We start from the raw sequence: 22,298 nt of genomic DNA on the forward strand, positions 1-22,298 counted from the left end.
TAGTGATGCCCTCCGTTCTCAAAGACGCTCTGTGATGAAGTCCAAATCCCTCAGCCTGCTCTGTGACTCTTCATAACACAGTCCAAGACCATCTCCCCAGCCTCTGCCCAACACTCTTCTGTGGGTTTCACACAAACTCAAGTATCTCCCATTCCTCACAGACACCCGACTTTCCCGCTGCCTTATTTGCTCAGGTCACTTCTTCCACCTGGAATGCTCTGCCCCTTCCCTGTCTATCCAATCCCAATTCTCTATCAGAGGCCAGCTCAAAAACCTACTTGCCCCAAATGTAGATTTTTATATGCATGCCTCCTCCCTCCTTTTAAATGATAAGTTATAAGGTACCTAATGCAATAAATTGTTCCTGGTGAATGCTCAGTAAATTTGGTCAAGTGAATAAGCAGATAAATGTCATGGGTCCACTGTAGTCTCGTGAGGCAGAGGGGTGTGGTAGGGTCTCCTTGCAGACTTAACCAATGCCAGTCAGTGAATCGCTAGAGTGTTAGCAAGAACACTAGCCTTTTTGCAGTTTTCTCATTGCAACTTGTTCATTTTTCTCCGATCTATGACCCAGGGGCCTATACCAAGACCCTATACCTCTTGCTGCAGTTGAATGTACATATCCCATACCAGTGTATGGTTTGAAAGTTTTTTCCTTTTGAGTCGCAAAGTTTGAAGTAATGAAAATACAAAGTTTTGGTCGGGCACGGTGGCTCACACCTGTAATCCTAGTGCTCTGGGAGGCCGAGGTGGGCAGGATCGCTCAAGGTCAGGAGTTCGAGACCAGCCTGAGCAAGAGCAAGACCCCATCTCTACTAAAAATACAAAGAAATTAATTGGCCAACTAAAAATATAGAAAAAAATTAGCTGGGCATGGTGGCACATGCCTGTAGTCCCAGCTTCTCAGGAGGCTGAGGCAGAAGGATCGCTCGAGCCCAGGAGTTTGAGGTTGCTGTGATTTAGGATGATGCCACAGCACTCTAGCCAGGGAAACAGAGTGCGACTCTTGTCTCAAAAGAAAAAAAAAAAAGGAAGAGAAAATACGAAGTTTTTCCCCTATAAAATCCTGTCATTCTTACAAGGTTGTGTAGTTGAGGAAAACAAACCCCAAATAAATAGTCACAATCCCAAATGGAGGGCAGATGGCTGTCCTATAAAGAGAGGTTGCCAGCACGCCCCCAATCCCCAGAGCACAGCCAGTGTGGCAGTCTTACTGAACGACCGTGCTTGTCGCTCCTCCGGTGACCTCTCCGACCAGATGGATTCCTGTGAGGAGTGACTGGAGACCCAACGTGCAGGTCACCAAGGCCACTGAAGCGAGAGTCTGCGTTTCCCAAGTCGCCGTAACACAATCTGAGCCTTGCCCAGTGGAGAGGGGTCAGAAGGCTATCTGGTAGCCAAGGGCATGCCAGGGCTTTAGAATAATAGCACGAGGTCGTAATCGAACACCATCCCGGGACATTTAGCCAGTTAATCATCTCAATCATCCATCCATCTTTTATTCATAAACACGAGAAACAACGTTCTCTCTAGCTGCTCACATTACCCTTTCAAGGCACCCCAACATTATACTGTCCCAGCTTTTCCCATCATTTCACATAAAATGCACCTGGTGTAGTTACAGCTTCTTGTCAACAGAAATGGCAATACTAACATTGGACTGGGATGGCCCCATTACTGTTGCTCCCAGAACCAGTGTGAGCATTTGCAGCTTAAGGGCAAGGCTTTAAGTAGTTCTTTGAACCCCATTAAGACTGTAAGTCCACAGAAACATGAGACAAATAACTGTGTAACCTGAGGCACGAGTAGACCTCACTAACAAACAGGTTGTTTTTTTTTTTAATCTCAATTACCCATTTTATTTCAGCCTTGAAGCAGATTAAAAATGGTAGGATTGTTGGCTTTAGTTTTTAAATGCTAAAAATTCAATAAGAAATTCTTAGCCGTAGCAAATCTATCAAACATAATCACAAGGGGAGCCCAACTACAATGTGAGTTCACCCATATACTTTCCACAAGTTTCACATTTCTCCTTCCTTAACCTTAATTGAACAGATAGAAATGTGAAGCATTCACAACAATGTTTACAAATTACCTCTGGGCAAGGACTATACCTTATCGAAAGCTCTAGTTCTTTCCCTGACATCCCTGTAGCAGACTTTATAACAAAGTGATTAAGAACAAAAGCTTCAGAGTCAGACTTGCTAGTTTGGCCCTCAATAGCTACTTAGGCTTAATGAATCTCTCTGGGCCTCTGTTTCCTCATCTGTAAAGTATGAATAATAATGACAATATCAATTCACATAATGATTGTAATATTTAAATGAATTAATGCATGCGAGGTGCTTAGCTGGCCCTTAGTACTAGTCAATAAATGTTAGCTATTATTTGCACTGTCTTGAATTTACTTTATGATCCATTGCTTTGGGGATTTTATGGGTCCTGGAGGAAACTTGACCTTAGTTCAACTGCAATAAGGAAGAAAGAACACATACTATATGTGTATTTTTTTAATGTCCACGTCTCTAGATCAGTGATTCTCAAAGTATGGTCTGGGGACATATGGGGATCCCTAAGGCTCTTTTAGGGAGTCTTCAAGGTCAAAACTATTTTCATAGTATCACTTGTTGATCCAAATAAATGACTAAGGCAAAAATCTCAATCAATGGAGGTTTATTAAGCCAAGATTTTGGGGATGCACTTGGGAAAAACACAAACCTGGGCCGGGCGCAGTGGCTCATGCCTGTAATCCTAGCACTCTGGGAGGCCAAGGTGGGTGGATAGCTCAAGGTCAGGAGTTCGAAACCAGCCTGAGCAAGAGCGAGACCCTGTCTCTACTAAAAATAGAAAATTAATTGGCCAACTAAAATATATAGAAAAAAATTAGCCGGGCATGGTGGTGCGTGCCTGTAGTCCCAGCCACTAGGGAGGCTGAGGCAGTAGGATCGCCTGAGCCCAGGAGTTTGAGGTTGCTGTGAGCTAGGCTGACGCCACGGCACTCTAGCCTGGGCAACAGAGTGAGACTCTGTCTCAAAAAAAAAAAAAAAAAAGAAAAGAAAAGAAAAATACAAACCACAGACAAGCTGTGGCTGTTTTTCCCAAGAGGAAGTTGTTGGAAATCTCAGCATATTAAATGCATATAGAGAGAAGAAAAAAGGTGAAAGGCAAGGTGGGGGGTGCTGGTGAGGTAGTGGTTACATTCTTGTGAGACCCAAAAAATCTACATTTTACATAAAGTAAGGGAGTGAAGGAAGCATCGATTATGTAGATGTCCCTGGGTAGGTGGAAAAATGTCTGATTCTGTCTTGTCTCCAGTTCTGTTCCCTGTAGGATAAACTTGAAATTCATTATCAGTGTGGAATCAAACAGGCTTTAGTTTTAGGTGGGGAGCATAGGTATAATTTGCATGTCCTTGCTTATGGAAGGTTAGCAAGCAATTTCCTTTTTTTTTTTTGAGGCAGAGTCTCACTTTGTTGCCCAGGCTAGAGTGAGTGCCATGGCGTCAGCCTAGCTCACAGCAACCTCAAACTCCTGGGCTCAAGCGATCCTCCTGCCTCAGCCTCCCGAGTAGCTGGGACTACAGGCATGTGCCACCATGCCTGGCTAATTTTTTCTATATATATTAGTTGGCCAATTAATTTCTTTCTATTTATGGTAGAGATGGGGTCTCACTCTAGCTCAGGTTGATTTCAAACTCCTGAGCTCAAATGATCCGCCCACCTCCGCCTCCCAGAGAGCTAGGATTACAGGCCAGCAAGTAATTTCCTTAATGAATGATCTTCACAGGTGCCAGCTCTTCACAGGTGCCTGAGTTTTTTACCTTCTCTTTTGCATAAAGAGTTGGGGGAAGGGCTGTGGCTCTGAGACTTTGATTTCCTTCTTACACACTAAAATGTTATTTGCCTTTTTCATTCTCATTGTTTCATGAGTGCACAGTGGGATTTTCCAGAGGCTACAAGATATGTGATGACGTCATCACTTAATAGTTAATGGAATGTGTGCTTGTACATTCTTGTTTTTGACAGTCCTCAGTTATGATTTCAAATAAAGAACAAGAGATATAACCCACATAAACAAAACTCTTTGGGGTACTCAATAATTTTTAAGAATTTAAAAGGGTCCTAAGACCAAAAAGTATGAGAGCCTCTCCCAGACTTGAACTCCAGTTCAAGTCCCCCTACCCCCGTGTCAAAATCTGTAATGTGAAAGTAGCAAACTCGTCTCTTAACTTTGAGATTCTGCCCCCAGAGGTGGGTCCCTGAAGCCAGCCTGCCCATCTGTTGTCGTTGTGTGTTTCAGGCTGTCTGAGTACGAGTTTCCTGACGAGGAGTGGCTGTGGGATTACGAGAAGCACGGTCACCGGCATTCCATGATTGGACGCGTCAAGCGGTTCCTGAGTACCCACGAACACCCCGCCACCCCCAGGAGGAGAAGCTACCGGAGGCAGACCAGTGACAGCTCCATGTTCTTCCCCCGGGGCAACCTCGGCCCTGCCAAGGATCTGCTGGATGTGCCCTCAAGAAACCCCCGCAAGGCCTCGCCCTCGCAGCATTCCAGCATGGGAGAACTGTCCACAGTCCGGGAGACCAGCCAGACAAGCACTTTACCCAGCCTGACCCCACAGCCCAGTGTGCAGACCTCCCCCACCAAAATGCCACAGGTCCCCCAGGTATTGGTCACAGCGGCCAAAGCATCAGTACCCACATCAGACAGCGACCACCATGACTCCACTACCTCCATCCTGAGCTTTGAGTTTACTGGGGTTCAGCCAAGTGGGACTGGGCAGCAGGAGGGCCCGGTGGGGTCGGTCCTGTCCCCCTCAGAGAAGGGGAAACCTCCTAGCGGCCTTGGTCCCCAGACCACTCCAGCCAACACTGAGAGAAACATATTCAAGTATGAGGAAGACTCTGGTGACACTGACAGGTTTCCAAAAAGGTGGAGCCTCCCAGAGTTCCTGGAGTCCAGCCACACCTCCCTGGGAAACCTAAGTCCAGACCCTGTGAACTCTCAGCCAGCTCTTTTAGTTGACACAGAAACATCCTCAGAGACCAGTGGAATCAACTTTATGGCTGGCTCTCGAGTCTCTCCTGATGTGCTGTATTTACTGGAAAACCTGGACGCCAAGGAAACAGATATCATAGACCTGAACAACCAGCAAGCTGAGGAATCACCCAGGGGAGCGCCACAGAGTTCGAGGACCTGGTTCTAGCCGAGATTCTTACTTTCCCAAATGTTCAGCATTAGTCCCAGGACGTACCTGGGAACCGGTCAGCTTTTTTAAAAAAAATGATCATACTGCATAAGCTACTTAGAACTTTGAAGGGCATTATGATCCTGACTTTTTGAGAACTACAATAAGCAAACACATTCATGTCATCCATCACCACGTGGCTTTCATGGAAGTTACACGGGCCACAGTGACGGCCCTTAACCAAATAAGGAATCTTAAAAATATATGTGACTTACACATTTACCCGTGGAAAGGGCCTTATAGATCACAGTCCAATCCCCTGTAGTTACAAAGACCTGGGTATTTTCTCTCTCTTTTCTTTTACCATGAAGACAGGCAGTGGGTCACATAATGCCCCAAAGGCCTGTTCCCAACTAATGAATGATTCTTTGTTTGAGACTTTCTAACCATCTCACTCCCACTTTCTCTAACTATTATTGTTATTATCATTTCCTGATTCTTAACCTTTATCAGCATCAGAAAGCTTCGTCTCTCTTCAATTTCCTTTTCTACTTTTGGGTTTTCATTTTTCTGTCTTTCCCCTTATTCTCTCATTCTTTCTTTCCTTCCCTTCTCTCTAGTTGTGCTTCTTCTCTAGTGACGCTAATCTGTCCACCTTTCGGGTTATATTCTCTCTTGCGAGCTCTGTTGCTTCCTTCTTGCCTGAGTTTTCAAAATAGGAGGCGTTGGCCAAGCCTCCTACAGAATGATCAAAGATGTCGACAAATCCAGCCTGACACGCTTCTGGCCTCACTTCAGTAGAAGGGATGTGGGGGGTGATGGCACCCCTCCACCCCCTCACAGCCACTGCCGTTTCTTTCTGCTTCCACTCTTTGGTCTTAGACACTGGAGAAAATGGAAGATGAGAGGATATGAAACTTGCATGACCAAATGCTGTGGAACCAAAGAATAAGATGGCTCGAATCTGTTTAACTCAAAACTCTTAAGCAAATACCCCAATTGTGTCACAACATGGGACCAGTTACTGTGTCTATCAGGTTGTTTGGAATGAGGTCAGACCCTGGCGCTGGGCGGATAATGGGGTCCAGGACTGGCATAATGGGGAGCGGATGTTGGCTGGCTCCCTGCAAGGAGCCCTCAGGGTGGCTGCTTTTTGTGGGCTCCCAGCTCTGTCTGCAAGGCCATGCCTTACGGGTGCTGCTCTCACCCTTCGTCATAGGATGAAGTTTGGCTACAGATGGCTTAAGAAATAAAATAACCCGAATAGCTACCATTTATCGCACTCACAGTGTTCCAGACAGCAGTGTGTACAGTTCACAGATGATCTCACGAATCCTCATAGGAATCCTATGAGATTGATATAATATTTAACGATAAGGAAGACCAGGTGTGGTGGCTCACACCTATACTCCCAGCACCACTGCTTGAGGCCAGGAGTGAGACCCTATCTCTTTAAAAAAAAAAATGAGGAAAATAGAGGCATTGGAGAAGTAATTTACCTAAAATCACATAGCCAAGAAGTGGCCAAGATCAGATTGAAACCCAGGCTTCCCCAACTCGAGAGCCCATTCTCTTCACACTGCCCTGTGCTGTCTGTAAGCCCTGAATCCACTGGCGGTTTGCCCAGAATTCTGGAGGATGCCTCAAAGGAGCCACGCCTGAATTGCAGGTTCAGGCTAAATCTCTCCAGACTTGGAGGCCCTCTGGGTCCTCCCCGCTCGAGTCTACCTGCATCTTTCATGCATTCATAAAGGAAGGTGATGCTCCAACTTTGAGCCCCAGCCAGGGTCCTCTTCATTTTTCATGACGGAAGAAACCTGGCAGGACCCCCTTTTCCCCTCCCCAACTCCTACTGTTATGTTATATTAATAATTAGCACATTTTCACAAGAACTCGAATCTCCCCAGGCCTCTTGAGCTGCATGACAGCAATGACATTTACTTTAACTGGCTTTTCTCAAAGGACTAAAAGGAAATAAAATCAGAGGAAATGCCAGGCAGTGATGGTTCTCTGTGCTGCTTGGCAGTGTTAGCACCTGGGAAAGCAGCGATATTCCCCAAGCACTGAGTACAGACTACGCCATCAAGCCCTAGTATCACACTTTCAAAAGGCAAGAACCCTATCCTACTCTCAGTCACCAGCCTCATAATGCTCTTTTCTTGGGATCTCAACTTTAGTCCTTCTATTCTTTTCTCTCTGATTCTGTGTTGCTCAAATTCAAATAAGTTGCTACTTAGCTACTTTTGAATACAGTCAGTTTTCTTTCCTATATCCAAGGCGATAAATTATACACAAATTGAATAATACATTTTATGGAGGGCTAGAGAGTGTTCATTTATCTCTGCTTCCATCCATCCTTTATGTATCTTTACCCAGAGAATTATTCAATTTTCTCAACATTTCTTCAAATTTTGAGATGGCCTCTCATTTTCTCCTTGCATTGAAAACTAAATTATGATACACTCAGTGAACCCATGTAGATGAATTCAGCTATAAATTCAAGCCAGCAATTGCCCAGAGGAGATGAAGAAATTCTCTATTCATTCTAAAATGAGTTTTTACTCGACACAAACTAAGTTTGCAAAACCAAAATGATTTCTTCTCGTGCCTGGTTTCATTGCCTGCCTGGCCCGTTTTCTCCCGAGCTCTGGAATCTTCAACCACCCGGATAAAGGGTCACGTGGCCTGGTGGCTTAGCCTTTTGGGCTTGCCCACTCCAAGAACAGGCTCTGCTTTTCTCTGCATGAAATGTCATCCACAAGCCAGAGAGTGCGGTGAGGCCAAGTCTGATTTGCTGCATCCTCTCCCTGGTCTGTAGATAACTCTGCCCCAACACTGGGGTCTGCCCTTCAGTGAGGTAAAGGCTCACTAATTTTTCTCTGTCATCCAAGAATTTAGGGATGACTGGCCCCTGGCAAAACAAAGGAGCTTGTTCTGTCTCCTTCTCTCATCGTCCCATCTACTTCTGGGCACATCACTTCCACCATGCCAGGCATCCACTTTCAGCCTGGCTCAGCCAAGCTATGGAAAACATATTTTAAAAGGAATGGAGAAATGCAAACTTCACCATTCGTGTAAAGAAAAGACTCATTTAAACATACACCCCTTCTTTTTCTTAGTGTTTTCTTCTATAGCTCCTCTTTCTCCAGAGAAATTGATTCAATTGTGTATCATTTTTCTGAGACCTTATTGTCATAAAATCTACACTCTGAGCATCTGCTGAGCTCAGGTGGTCCCATGAGGTGTGATGGAAGAAGTACTGAAAAACCATCTTGTGAACTCCTTCCGAACAGCTTTATAAACTTGGCCAAGTTCCCCGCCTTCTGAATTTCATATTTTCATCTGCAAAATGAGCTCTTCTTTGGATCCTTTCACTGAGCCATTGTGATGTGTCATCAGAGAAGGCAGGGAACCCGGGCAGCACCGTTGGATGACAGGCATGATCGGGGATTGGGGCTCCATGGGTTCACCATGAACTTCCAAAAAAAGGCCTTCTCTGTGTCCCCTTTGGTTATTTTTTTGTCAGACTCCCCTTATTTTCCAGGATTCTAATCTCTTTCGTTCAAGAAGCTTTCCTTCCTTCCTTCCTTCCTTCCTTCCTTCCTTCCTTCCTTCCTTCCTTCCTTCCTTCCTCTCTTTCTCTCTTTCTCTCTTTCTCTCTTTCAATAGAGATGGGGTCTTGCTATGTTGCTCAGGCTGGATTTGAACTCCTGGGCTCAAGCCATCCCTCCTTCCTTGGCCTCTCAAGTAGCTGAGACTTGGGGCACGTGCCACTGTGCCTGGATAAGAAAGCTTTTCTTCTTCAAACACATCATTAAGCTTCCAACTTAATCAGTTAATTAGGAATAACAACTACAACTTTAAAAACTCCTAAGCAAGAGCAAATTGGAACCCAATTCCCCCAGCCTTCCCTCGTCACAGTCATCTACGTAATCAAGAAACACTTTCTGATGTGCTGTGCGGTTAACAGAACAACCAAGGATTTCCTTAATCTGTCTTATTGAACTGTCTCAGGTAGATCCTCAATCCCCTTTTACATGCTTTTTGTTTTTCTTAGTTCTATGAACCCTAATTTTTAGGGCAGCCTTTTTCACTCTCGTGGCCATTAAGAACCCATTGAAGAACACCAGGATTGTTCTCTTACTGCAAATTTAACAGCACCCAGAAGGAGGATCCCCATCCTGAGGATCCCCATCAGGACTCCAGCAAACATTCGCCTCTCTCCAAACTCTCCCTTCATCACCTCCACATGTACAGCCAGCTCATCCTTGGCCATGACAAATAGAAAATGAAGCAATTTCCCTGTAAAATTGCTTAGGGACCCCAAACCACATTTGCCCCAATACTCAATTCAGACTGGAGATTAAGGTCTTTTTGTTTTGTTTCTGAATTAATTCAGAAAAGGGGCCCAAATCTTTCTTTTGTCACAGGTGGATTTGGCCAGGTGGTTACTTGGAACCATCTTCTCTGACATTTTAGACACTTGCTTAACAGAGGCAACAAAGGGAATGCTGTATCTGGTATGCCGAAAACAAATAAGAACATTTGTAAAATAGGTTTTGTACAGAAATGCTGATATGTTTCAGGTTCCTTGCCTAGACCAATGGTTCTTTTTTTTTTTTTTTGAGACAGAGTCTCACTATGTTGCCCAGGCTGGTCTTGAACTCCTGGCCTCAAGTGATCCTCCCATCCTCCCACCTTGGCCTCCCAGAGTACTGTGATTACAGGCTTGAGCCACCACACCCAGGCTGTTTCTTAATGAGAGGTGATTTTGCACCCAGGAGATATTTGGTCATGCCTGGAGACAATTTTAGTTATCATAGTAGGGAGTGTTCATGGCATCTAATGGGTAGAGACGAGGAACGCTGCTAAACATGCTACAATGCACAGAACAGACACCTGCAACTATTCTGCCCAAAATAGCAAATTTGAGAAACCTGATTTAGGCCATCAGGAAGGTAAAAATGAGACAGTCATCAAGGAGATTAACCACTTCGGCACCGGCGTCAACTATAGTCGTCGGCCACAGATGAACGCGCACAGCGACTCTAGCTGACAGCCATGATATGACTTTTCTAATTTTTCATTTATCAAAATAAAATTGTGAACATTCAAAAATAACGTAACAAAAACATATATGTATATGTTACCTATTCTGATTTACATTACAAGTAAAGCTGCCTGTAAAGGAAAACAAGCTTTCGGTGCTTTAAAGCTTCCCTCATCACACAAGAGCAAAACACATTTGCGGTCAGTGCACAGCACAGACTATCGTGGGGACTATGAGTGCCGGCTGGGGGCGAGGTTTCGCGGCCGGTGAGCGCTGTACTGAAGTGGTTAATGGCAAGGGAGGATTTGGAGAAAGAGAGCGAGCTAGAAGAGAACAGATGGACCCAGCAATGGGCTGAATTCCTGTGCTATGTACAAGCTGTGAAATAATCGCCATTTTCCCCCTGATGCTGGAGGACTTGATATCTCAAACTCAGAAAAACTAGATTTGAATCCTGAGCTTCACTCTTAGAGAATTCCTCAGATGGCTCTTACCAGTAAGAGTAGTGAAATGCCATCGCTGGCATGATTGTAATTTTCTGAGATTGTAGTTTACGACAATAATATATTCCACCAAATATTATTTAAAACCTTGTGCCAAGGCCGGGCACGGTGGCTCACGCCTGTAATCCTAGCACTCTGGGAGGCCGAGGTGGTAGGATCGCTCAAGGTCAGGAGTTTGAAACCAGCCTGAGCAAGAGCGAGACCACGTCTCTACTATAAATAGAAAGAAATTAATTGGCCAACTAATATATATACAAAAAATTAGCCAGGCATGGTGGCACATGCCTGTAGTCTCAGCTACTCGGGAGGCTGAGGCAGTAGAATCACTTGAGCCCAGGAGATTGAGGTTGCTGTGAGCTAGGCTGATGCCACAGCACTCACTCTAGCCTGGACAACAAAGCGAGACTCTGTCTCAAAAAAAAAAAACCTTGTGCCAATAAACTGCTAGACTATGGATAGACAACTGATCCAGCTTCAGCTTTTGTATACATCTGTCTTAGGATTGAACAAACTGTATCTTGTAGACAGATAATTTTGCACTTTATTGTATATAGACAAGACACTTTTTAGTAGAAAATAGTTACAATGGGTCGATCAGTTGGCCTCCTTCCTGTGGGCCAAGCAAACTCATGGATTCTCTGCCTTATGGATTCCTCAGTTAGGAGAGCAACATCCGGGGATTGGTGAAGTCCTGGATGATGTCACAAGTTGGATTTTTATTCATAGTCATTCATGAAGCATTAAGCAACTCCTGAGTGTCAGGCATTCAGCCAAAGCACGCCCACCCCGCCACCCCGCCACCCCGCCCCACAGCTCTGTCCCTGTCTTCTGCAGGTCTAGGGAAATAACAAATTGCCCTCTAAAGTTCACTCGTGTTCGCTGCTATGTTTGTTTGTTTCCTTCATCTCCAATCCTGATCCCACACCCAACTATTTTAGTTTGTTTAATGCGAAGCCCTTTGTACACATTCTTATAAAATGCATATTACTGTTGTGTGCACAAGTGATTTATATTATAGGTCTCATCTGTTTCTTTGTTTTTTATTCAGTATTGTGTGTTTAAGATCCTCCCAAACTCCCTTGTGGACATCTCATCCATTGCTTCTGACTGCTGCATACTCTGAGATGTCTTCTGTCTTACTTTTCTACTCCCTCAATTGCCTGCACCTCCCTCCACAGTAAGCGCCCTTATAAGAGTCCCTTTACGGATCCATAGAAGAGCTTTTGGGGCTATGGGCCCACAAGCAGACTGGCCTCCCCCCAGAAGCATGTGCGTGTCCTGGACTCCTACTGCCCTGCCCCAAGCTTGGCATCACCTAGATTTCTAATTTTTCCAATCTAACAAATGTAAAGTGACACCTAAACATTATTGTTTTATTGGCATTTATTTGATTATTAATGACATTAAGCATCTCTTCAAATGTTTGTTAATTCTTTTGAGACTCCTCTTCTGAAAATCAGCTTTTCAAATTCTTTGCCCTTTTTTCTAATGGGGTTTCTATATTTTTCTTGTTGATTTTCAAGAGTTCCTTTTATTTTCTAGAATGATAATAGATCCTTGTTGGTTTTGGACATTGCAGTGGTCTTTTCCAGTCCTTTGTGTGTCTGTTAAATATGTCCGTGGTGTCATTTGTTGAATAGAAATCCTTAATTTGATATAATCAAGTTCATCCATTTTTTGTTTTATGTTTTCGAAGTTTTAGATAAGAACTCATTCCCCATGTTATCTCATGATATTTTCCTGCAGTTTTTTGTCCCATTCCCTTTACAATGTTAGCTAGGGATCAGTTTTATTTTTCTCCATAGAGTGAGCCAGTCTTCTCCCCAACTCCTCCTACTAAATGACCAGTTTATAAGTTCCACATATTTCTTGCAAATCAGATACTCTGGTATGAAACAAAATGACATCTGAGAGAGATGAAGATAGGGTGGTATGAATGGAAAAAAATAAAGACGAGTTTTAACCTCATAAAACCCACCAAATACAAATTTTCTCCAAACTGCATCCTGTCTTGTTATCTATTAACTGGTGATGTTTCCCCCTTCAGCACTTGCAGAGCGTAAATTCCTTTAACATTCATTTGCCCAAAGCCTACTAAAAATAGGCCCTCTCTTTTATCGGACTCAACTGCAAGAGTAAAGCCTGATACGTAAGGGGCTGTTGCTAAAGAAGAGACAGAGATGTGGTTACAAGGATAGCTCAGGATCCTTCAACACTCAAAAGAAGGCAGAATGGAATCCAGAGAGGTGCAGTCCACGGTCAAACTAGTGCATATATTTAGGTGCTGGAGTCAGCAAAGGCAGTGGCATTACAGCCATGGCCAGCAGCGCCTGGTGCTGCAGGCTGAGGTCTTCCCCGAGCCTTGGGGCTTTCCCGCAGCCTCAGTCTTTCCTCTTCTGTAACAGGCTGTGCTCAAAGATGGGTGAACATTGAGTGTTTACTGCCACCCTCGGCCCTGGCCTTGCTTGGGACAGTTGCAGATGGTTTCAGAAGAGAATGAATCACATCTTGTCTTCATTTCCCCAGGGAAAGGGCGCTTCCCCAAGGCACAAAACCTCCTGGGAAGGGCAGGGTGCTTGATTCTAATGAGAAGCTCTTTATTCATCCACATGGTCATCGGACCCTACAGATTCCAAAGGGAACGCACTTTTCAAGGTTAGAAAACACTTTCAAACAGAGAATCAGTCATTTTCCCCCCAATAAAAAATGGGTTTTGATTACTTTCATAACTAAAGAACACGGGAGACAGGCAAATTGCTGTCATGTTCATTCACCTGTCTCCAACATGACTTTGCTCCTTTATGGGGAGACAAGGCTTAGCTGGTGAGAGGCCAGGTGGGAAAATGTGCCCACCTGTCTTAGGAGGCAGCCAGGCCCTTCCCACAGGTATGTAAGTTTCATTCACTGCACTGTTTCTTTCTTTTTACTTTCTTCTTTCTTCCTTTCTTTTCTTTCTTTTTTGTTTTAAGAGACAGGATCTTGCTCTATCACCCAGGCTGGAGTGCAGTGGCCTGATCCTAACTCACAGCAACCTCAAACTCCTGGGCTCAAGTGATCCTCCTGCCTCAGCCTCCCGAGTAGCTGGGTCTACAAGCATGCACCACCACACCAGACTAATTTTTTCTATTTTCATTAGTGATGTGGTCTTGCTTTTGCTCTTGCTCAGGCTGGTCTTGAACTCCTAACCTGAAGCACTCCTCCCAGCTCGGCCTCCCACAGTGCTAGGATTACAGGCAGGAGCCACCAGGCCCAGCCTACCCTGCTAATTTTTTAATAATTCTTTTAGAGACAGGGTCTCACTATGTTGCCCAGGATGGTCTCAAACTCCTGGCTGAGTGATCCTCCCACCTTGGCTTCCCAAAGTGCTGGAATTATAGGTGTGAGCCACAATGGCCAGCCTCACTGTCTTTTTCAACCAGCCTATCCTCAGTGCTTAGAATAATGTCTGACTCATCTCAAAAAATATATTAGATAGGCCGGGCGCGGTGGCTCACACCTGTAATCCTAGCTCTCTGGGAGGCCGAGGCGGGCGGATTGCTCAAGGTCAGGAGTTCGAAACCAGCCTGAGCAAGAGCAAGACCCCGTCTCTACTATAAAGAGAAAGAAATTAATTGGCCAACTAATATATACAAAAAATTAGCCGGGCATGGTGGTGAATGCCTGTAGTCCCAGCTACTTGGGAGGCTGAGGCAGGAGGATTGCTTGAGCCAGGAGTTTGAGGTTGCTGTGAGCTAGGCTGACGCCATGGCACTCACTCTAGCCTGGGCAACAAAGTGAGACTCTGTCTCAAAAAAAAAAAAAATATATATATATATATATATATATATATATATATATATATATATATATTAGATCAATGAATGCTTGAAGGAAAGCAACAATGAATAAATAAAACCAAATCAGATCTAGATCCAAAGTTAGGAAACCTGGAAATCTCAATGAAATATACCACAAACTTAGCTTTGTGTTCTCAATCAAGTTACTTGAACACTCTGGACTTCATTTTGTTCATCTCTAAAATGAACAGTTAGATTAAGTGATTTAAGGTGTTTCCCAAATGCTAGTTCCAGTAGCATCTCTGGAAGTTCTTTCCCTGGGGATGGAAGAAAGACACAGTTATTATGAATATTGAGAAAATAGACCCAAAAGGCAAAAGAAAACAAAAAGGGGAGTGGGGCTGGGGACCAGAGAATTAACCCCTAGTGTGTACTTAGGATGTGCCAGTTGTTTTGCATGTATCATTTCAATCAATCCTCACAATGGCCACAAAGTACCATTACCCATTTTATAGGAGGAATAGAAAAGTTAGATAACTTGCTAAAGGTTACACAATAATTAAAATTTCAATCTGGGCTTTGAACCCAAGTCTCTTAGGATCATTGCTGATTCTACCATTCCATTGTTTTGTATCTTAAAACAATTGACTAGGTGTCTTAGTCTATTTTGTGTTGCTATAAAGGAATATCTGAGGCTGGATAATTTATAGACAAAAGAGGTTTATTTGGCTCACGGTTCTGCAGGCTGTACAAGAAGCATCGCACCAGCATCTGCTTCTGGTAAGGACCTCAGGAAGCTTCCAGGCATGGCTGAAGGCCACAGGGCAGCAGGCATGTCACATGGCAAGAGAGGGGAAGGGGGTGCCAGGCTCTTTTTAGCAATCAGTTCTCAGGGGATAGAGCGAGAATCCACTCATTACCCCAAGGATAGCACCAAGCCATTCCTAAGAGGTCCACCCCTATGAGCCAAACACCTCTCATGAGGCCCCACTTCCAACACTAGGGATCAAATTTCAACATGAGAGTTGGAGGGGACAAATATCCAAACTGTATCACTAGGCTGGGATAGAAATTCGTATTTGCAGAGCACAGCAGATAAGCAGTCAATCGCTGTAACTACTCAACCACCTGACTTACCCTTCATGGTCTGGTGAGAAACCTTGGGAAACCAACACTTATTGAACACCTATTAGGGGCCAAGTACTACGGTAAGTGCTGTCCCTACATTATCACATTCAACTCTCGGAACAAGCTGTGACGTATCGCCACACCCATTTTACAATAAGGAAACTTAGCTTCAGGTAAGTAAAATAGTGTACCCATGTCACAGAGATGATAATTAGCAGAGCTGGGACTCAAAATCAGGCCTGCACGCAAATCATGACGCAAATATATTGTTTCCCTGAAGGATAACCCAGCCCTAGAGCTTATTTCTCTATAAATATGTCCCCACAGTTATACTTGCTCTCCTCGTGAGTCCTTCCTTCACGGGCAGGCCACTGTCACGCAGGGGTGGGGAACCCGCGGCCTTCTGATTCCAAGATTGTTCTTCTTTAAGCACCAAAGGAGTCAAGAAAAGCTTCATCTTTCTCTGATGCACCCTTTTTAATAAAAGGATTTGTTCTGTAAAATCTGGATTCGTACAAAAGGCCACACTGAAGGACCTAGAAGGCCACAAGTGGCCTCAAGGCCGCAGGTTCCCCACCCCATTCACAGACTTGTTTCAGGCGCCCAAACCAGCTTTGACAGACTACACTTCATACGGGATTGTACTTTGTCATTCGCGAAGGCTGGCTTGGGTGCCTGAAACAAGTCTGAGACGCAGTTGCAAGACCTCCAATTCTTTCTTCTTTGTGCACGTGTGAGGTTTTTAGGTTCCGTGGCCATCCTCCAGAACATGGAAATCATATTAAATGTGTGGTGAGCTATGTGAATTCAGTATGCGAGGTCAGCAAAGGAAAGAGAAGCACTTGGATACATGTATTAATACAAAGACAGGACCCTTCTCACTTCTCCCCTCTTCCCAGGAAACAGATGCCTGTATGCAAGTAGGAGACAGAAGGTATAAATTCCACTCCGTCAGTCTCAATTGCAGTGTGCTAAGAGTGACTCTGGTGTTTAAAGGTATAACACTAGAATTTTTCAAACAACAAGCCAACAATTTCATCTACTGCTCAACTGAAAAACTTTTACCAGTTTTTAGCACCCAGGCATGTAGACTTCCCGAGAACAGCACTTTATTAGTGCCCAACATGGCATCCTCCTGAAAGATTTTAGTGGTAATTTTTACTCTACCAGTTTTCTCATATGCACTGGCTTTAGGGCCTAATCTCTTGTAAGGTAACTGTTCATCACCCAAGAGTTTATACGGAGGCATCCCAGCAGTACAATTTCCATAAAGAAAACTGGAATAGTAGAAACACTTAAAGCAATTTTACTGAATCTGATTTTTGTCTTTTTTCTTTTACATTGAGTGAAATAACATTAACCATTTAGATCCTTAACTTAGACTGAGACACAGTTAGATATACAACTTTGGTCTGTAGGGGGAAACTGGTGGCTGGTAGTCTGAATCTGATTTTCAGATAGCTGGTTTTGGCCAGCATTTTCCAATTTACCACAGTCACCACTACTCCCTATTGCCCCACATGAGGCCTGCTTTACTTATTTGTTGCCCACCTGGCCCTAGTAGGTACCTTTAGTTTGCAATTCTTTTACTAAAGCATCACTAGCTCCATGGAGACCTCAACCACTGTGGGTTCCATAAATGTGCAAAGAGGCAAAAAACAAGAAAATGCAAAAGCTAAAAGTTCTCAGATCACCTTTCTACTTATTACTGTAAACTCCCAGCAGCCTCTTGCTACCACTCTGATATGTTAAGCCTGTAAGCTTTTCTCTTTCTGACCTGCCTCTCTGAGTAAAACGTACAGTCTTAGTATTCCCCCTGGCTCGGTGACAGTGCAAGTCATCTGAGACACAAGGACTCCCGGCACCAACCAACCCTGCTCGACCAAGCCCCATTGGCAGCAGGCCTTGCAGAGATGTCAGATCCCAGGCAAGTCAGGAACAGCATGTCATTGCTGTGTCATTCCCACTGGAGAAACCCGAGCCTCTCCATTCAGGTTCATGTGGCCCCAGCTGCTATTCACGGCACCCAGCGAGCTGGGGGACTCTTGCCATGGGCAGGGGCATCCGGGAGCCCTCGCTATGTCCATCTGTCAACCTCAGCACCCATCAGTCACTCTGAGGTCAGCCCCAGGGCAACTGGCACGGAGCACTGAGAGAGGGGACAGCTCCACAGAGAGGGAGATGATAGAAAGTGGAATGTTTCAAAGCTGGCTCTCCTCTCCTAAAGAAAAAGGCGAGTCAGTAAGTGGAGGAAGAAGAAACGGCAAAGCCAGGGTTGGCACACCCTAGTGCTGTGAGAAAGAGACAGGTAAGAAGATCAAATCTGCTCACTGCTGGGGAAATAAAATTTTAAAAGTTGTAAGAGACCAGAAGTTGATAAGAGTAGGTGTCAGGGGAAAGACCGAATATGGGAGGCAAGAATATTCCTGAGTTCTTGAGTTCTCTCCCTGATGGGCCCTGGCTTTGTCTTAGGCAATGCCAAGTCCAGAGTGGCCGAATGCTGCAACAGAGAGCCTTTGGGAGGAGCTTGGAGGAGTCTGAGGGCAAACAGCAGAAAGCCCAAGGTCAGATTAGAAATGACCCTCTCCTTCACTATCCATCAAAGTCTACAGGGTCTTCCCCCACCCCCTGTGCCCCCCAGGGCAGTTCTCTGCAGCTGCCTCACCTTCAGTACCCAAAGCCAGGGGGGTCAATGTCACCCCCATGCACAGCTTTTGCAAATCCCACTCTGTCGTTACCCCAGTTATTAATAAACAGGCAGTAAAATTCAAACATAGCATGGCTCTGAAGATCCAGAGCTGTCCAGAGTTGATGGTGACATCTAGAACTTGAAAGCCAGCGATTTGTCCAATCCTATCCCTCAGGGCCTCTTAGAATCTAAAGGAGCAGACGGGGGTGGCACGGGCATCACTGCTGCCCTGCATCCACGACACCCTGCCATCTATGTACCACCACGCACCTTTCCTGTATATTTCTCAGCAACAGCGTGTACTTCCCATGACCAATGGTGAAGGTATACAAGACAGACTCCGCAGTCTTGTGTAGTCCACGGTATACCCAGGGCACAGAAGGCACTGGGAGCTCTTGTTTTGACTTTGCATTCCATGCATAAAACCAAACTTCAAACATAGCCTAGTCAACTTTTTCAAGAAGAGAGGTCTTTGAACATAAAGGTAAGAAGACAAGCTTTGGGCTCAAATTTCATGAGTTCACATCCTGAATCTACCACTCTTTGTGACAAGTGCCTTAATCTTTCCGTGAGTTGGTTTCCTCATAGATAAAATGGGGATAATAGGAATACCTATTATTGTGGGTATTAAATGAGTTAATGCAAAACTCACAGTACATGGCTTGTCATAAGTAAACAATAAATGTGTGCTATCACTTTTCATAGCATCATATTATTAAGTAGTATGCCTAAGAGCCGAGGCACTGCATTCCATTCAGGCTCAGGTATCTCCTAGCTGTGAGGTCTCAAGCCTCAGTTTCATCAAGTACAAAATGGCATTAATGCTGGAACCTTCCTCATCAGGTTGTTTTAAAAACTAAATGAAATCGTGAAGATAAGGCAATTAACACAGTCTAAGGCAGAGTTATGGCTCAATAATTATTAATCATTTTTATCATTACTTAATGAAATAGGCCTGACTTTGGAGCAAAAGATTTGAGAATTTTTAATGTTTCTTCCCTGAAAGTATATAAATGACTATTTCGTGGAGTCAAAGATCTCCGTACATAACTTCTTAAATTTCCCACCTTGTCCTGATTAGATAAAACAGCTTGTAGCAAACTGCGCTTAGCAGAGACAAAGGCCAGGGGGGGCTGAAGTGAAGGTTCCCAAGAGGCCCAGCCCCAGCCTGCCGCCAGGTGGCAGCACGTTAGACGCTGCGCTTCACGAAGCCCCGGCGCAGACCCTCTCGTTAAATCCGTCTGAAATCAAGGGTGAAAGTGACATTCATCCCTGAGGGTGACAGGAGGCTCTCAGATGCACTTGACGTTGCTTCTGGAGCAGGAGGCTTGGGACAAGGAGGGACAGGGCTGCCTCAGGGTGTGTAGGGCTCCTGTCTGTGTAAATCATTTCTGCCCTCCTAAATCAGCATGTCAGCACCTTTCTGATGGCCCGATCACTCTCACACACACACGAACTGCACCAGTCCTGAGAGTGATCACTGATCCACACGTCAGCCAGCCAGGTCCCTCCTGGAGCCAGGGCCTGGGGGACAGCCCGGGGGCACCTTGTCCAGAAGGCACTGCCAGCCCCAGCAGCCGCAGGCTCCAGGGAGGAACTGGAACATGAGAAACTTTAGAGGAAGGTGCTCCAAAGTGCAGAGGGTCTTGGGAGGAGGACAGGCCTCCTTAGGGGCAGGGGTCCTGCATCCCTGGGTCTAAGGTGATATGGGGAAGGGAAAGGAGAAAGCATGGGCAGAGCGGTAGGAAAGGGAAAAGGCAAATGGCTAGGAGTTTTCCACGTCACCTTCTGCCCGCTCAGTAACCCAGTGCCGTGGGTGGCCTGCCCTCTCCCTAAATTCTGGACAGCAGGCCAAAATACCACCCCACCCCTACAAATCCACGGATGTTATCAGATTGGGACTAAGGACAGGCCAAGTACATACTCTTGAGTTAGTTCTTAAAACTCTTGGTAACATTTAAAATCCCTTCCAAATGGATTGCTTGCCAAAGGCAGAATCCGAGAAATTGGCAGCTGAAGGTCTTCTCAGGGGGGAGAAATGATGCAACAAAAATGAGTGTGTCATCCGAGGTCAGGAAGTTGACACAGTGGCCCCCTCCCACCTGTTCAGCACCTGTGTTCGGCACCTGGGGACATTAGGTTGAGGAGGGGGATCAGGATGGGACAGAGAAGGCAAGGCTGTTAGTAAAAGTCTAACACTGAGCAGAAACGGGGAGCTCTAGCCCTCAGCACATCTTAGGGCCCCTCAGATCCAGCTGGTCCTCTCTTTTCAAATCAGTGGGAAATTATAGGATAGAGGTCTCTTCATCTGCAGGTCATCAGGAAACAGACCGCAGAGGCTGCTGACCCCCACTGGCTGCAGGATGATTAGAATAATCGCATTCATGTCAAGTCTCTACCTCACTGATCTACCAGTTCTTAGAACCTCGGGGTGGGAAGGAAATTTTGGTGTCACCTAGTGCAGTGCCCCTCTGTGTGATAGAAGTCTCTTTGATGTCCCTGCCAAGATTCATCTAGCCAGAATCCCTTTGGTGAGAGACAATTCACCTTTCCAAGGTGACCCACTGTGCGCTGGGACATTACACTCATTATTAGATGGCCTTCTCCACATGGAGCTGAAAGCTGCTTCCTGGCAAGCAGTTCCTACTGGTTTGTGTTCGGCCTCTGGTCCACACCTAAGAAGTCCATCCTTCTGCACACTCAGGCCCAGCCTCCAGCATCTGAGGAGTGTGATGCTTTTATACAAGCTCCCAACACACGCGCGCGCACACACACAGTCTGTTCTTGAGACCAAACCTTGCCAAACCGAGAACCAAATTGTTCCTTACATCTCATGATCTTGAGTCCTTCCACTGTCCTGATCTCTCTCTGCTGACAACGTCATAAATGGCTCCCCTCAAATATGCACCCAGAAGCAAGCACAATACTCCCCATGGTTTTGGAGATTTTTTTTTTTTCATCAACGCACAGTAGAGCAGCATAATCCACCTCCATGTTACGACGCTCGGCATCTGTTCACGTGGCCATGAAGCCAGGGACGATGCCTGTTCTGGGACTGCTGTACCTGCAGAGACTAGACCACTGCCCCTACTGACTGGACACACAAGAAGTTTTTGTTTAATATACATGATTGCTACTTTGAGAGTGAAAGCTCACTTTTTTGTTTTGTTGTGTTGTGGTGGTAGTTACTGACTGTTCTTGTTGTCCATAGGCAGGAGGAACTTCAGGATTTCCATATTTGACCTGACTCTGCAGGCTTGGCTATTGGCCACCTGTAGCAAAGTCCACTAATTGTGCCCCTGTATCTATTCTAGGGGTGGCCAAGTGACTAAATGTGGGCAATAGGATATGAACAAAATGTGATGGGTGCAATCTGCAGATCCCCTCCTCGAAGAAGCTTCTAGCTCTGGAGGCTCCCTGCCCCATTCCTGCTGACCAGGACATGGAGTGACTGGGGCGATCTTGGAAGCCAGGTGTTGGGAATGACAGAGCCACCTGCCTGCCTGGACCTGTTTCATGACTCAGGAACTGTTCCATGAGAACTCTTCTATCTTGTGTGAGCACCGTATTTTGGGGTCTCTTCCTCTTCCTTTAGCTGGTACCCTAACTAATACAACAACATGCCCTGGAATTTCATCTTGGGGACTCTTTATAGCATCAACCTTCTCTCCTGTGTTACCTTTCAGTAATATTCCAGAGCCTGTTACCACAACACCAGGACCACAGGATCTTGGAGCAACAGTGAGAATTCCAAGGACTAACCTTAGATGTACTGTTTTCAATCAACGTTAAACACTCTAAAAACTCCAAGGCAAAAATATCTGGACAAAAATTTAAAAATATAAAAATGGAATTTAACCAAAATATTAAAAGTGTTATTATAAGAAACCATCAAATAAAGACAGAAATACCAATTTATTTTCTCCTTAGGGTCACTACTAGAGACAGCTTTGCCCTTGAT

At 45.1% G+C, this 22,298-nt stretch overlaps 1 protein-coding gene across 2 annotated transcripts in view; it reads left to right on the top strand.

The window, feature by feature from the left end:
* Positions 1-10,808, top strand: part of BEST3 (bestrophin 3) — a 47,379-nt gene extending 36,571 nt beyond the window's left edge. For both annotated transcript variants that reach the window (XM_076007170.1, XM_012788719.3), the window contains one exon: positions 4,300-10,808. In XM_076007170.1, the coding sequence (XP_075863285.1) occupies positions 4,300-5,209 (910 nt within the window). In that variant the 3' untranslated portion in view covers positions 5,210-10,808. The remainder of the gene's footprint in view (positions 1-4,299) is intronic.
* The last annotated feature ends 11,490 nt before the right edge of the window (positions 10,809-22,298 follow it).

The sequence above is a fragment of the Microcebus murinus genome, chromosome 10, assembly GCF_040939455.1.
Source record: "Microcebus murinus isolate Inina chromosome 10, M.murinus_Inina_mat1.0, whole genome shotgun sequence".
Classification (NCBI taxonomy): Eukaryota; Metazoa; Chordata; class Mammalia; order Primates; family Cheirogaleidae; genus Microcebus; species Microcebus murinus.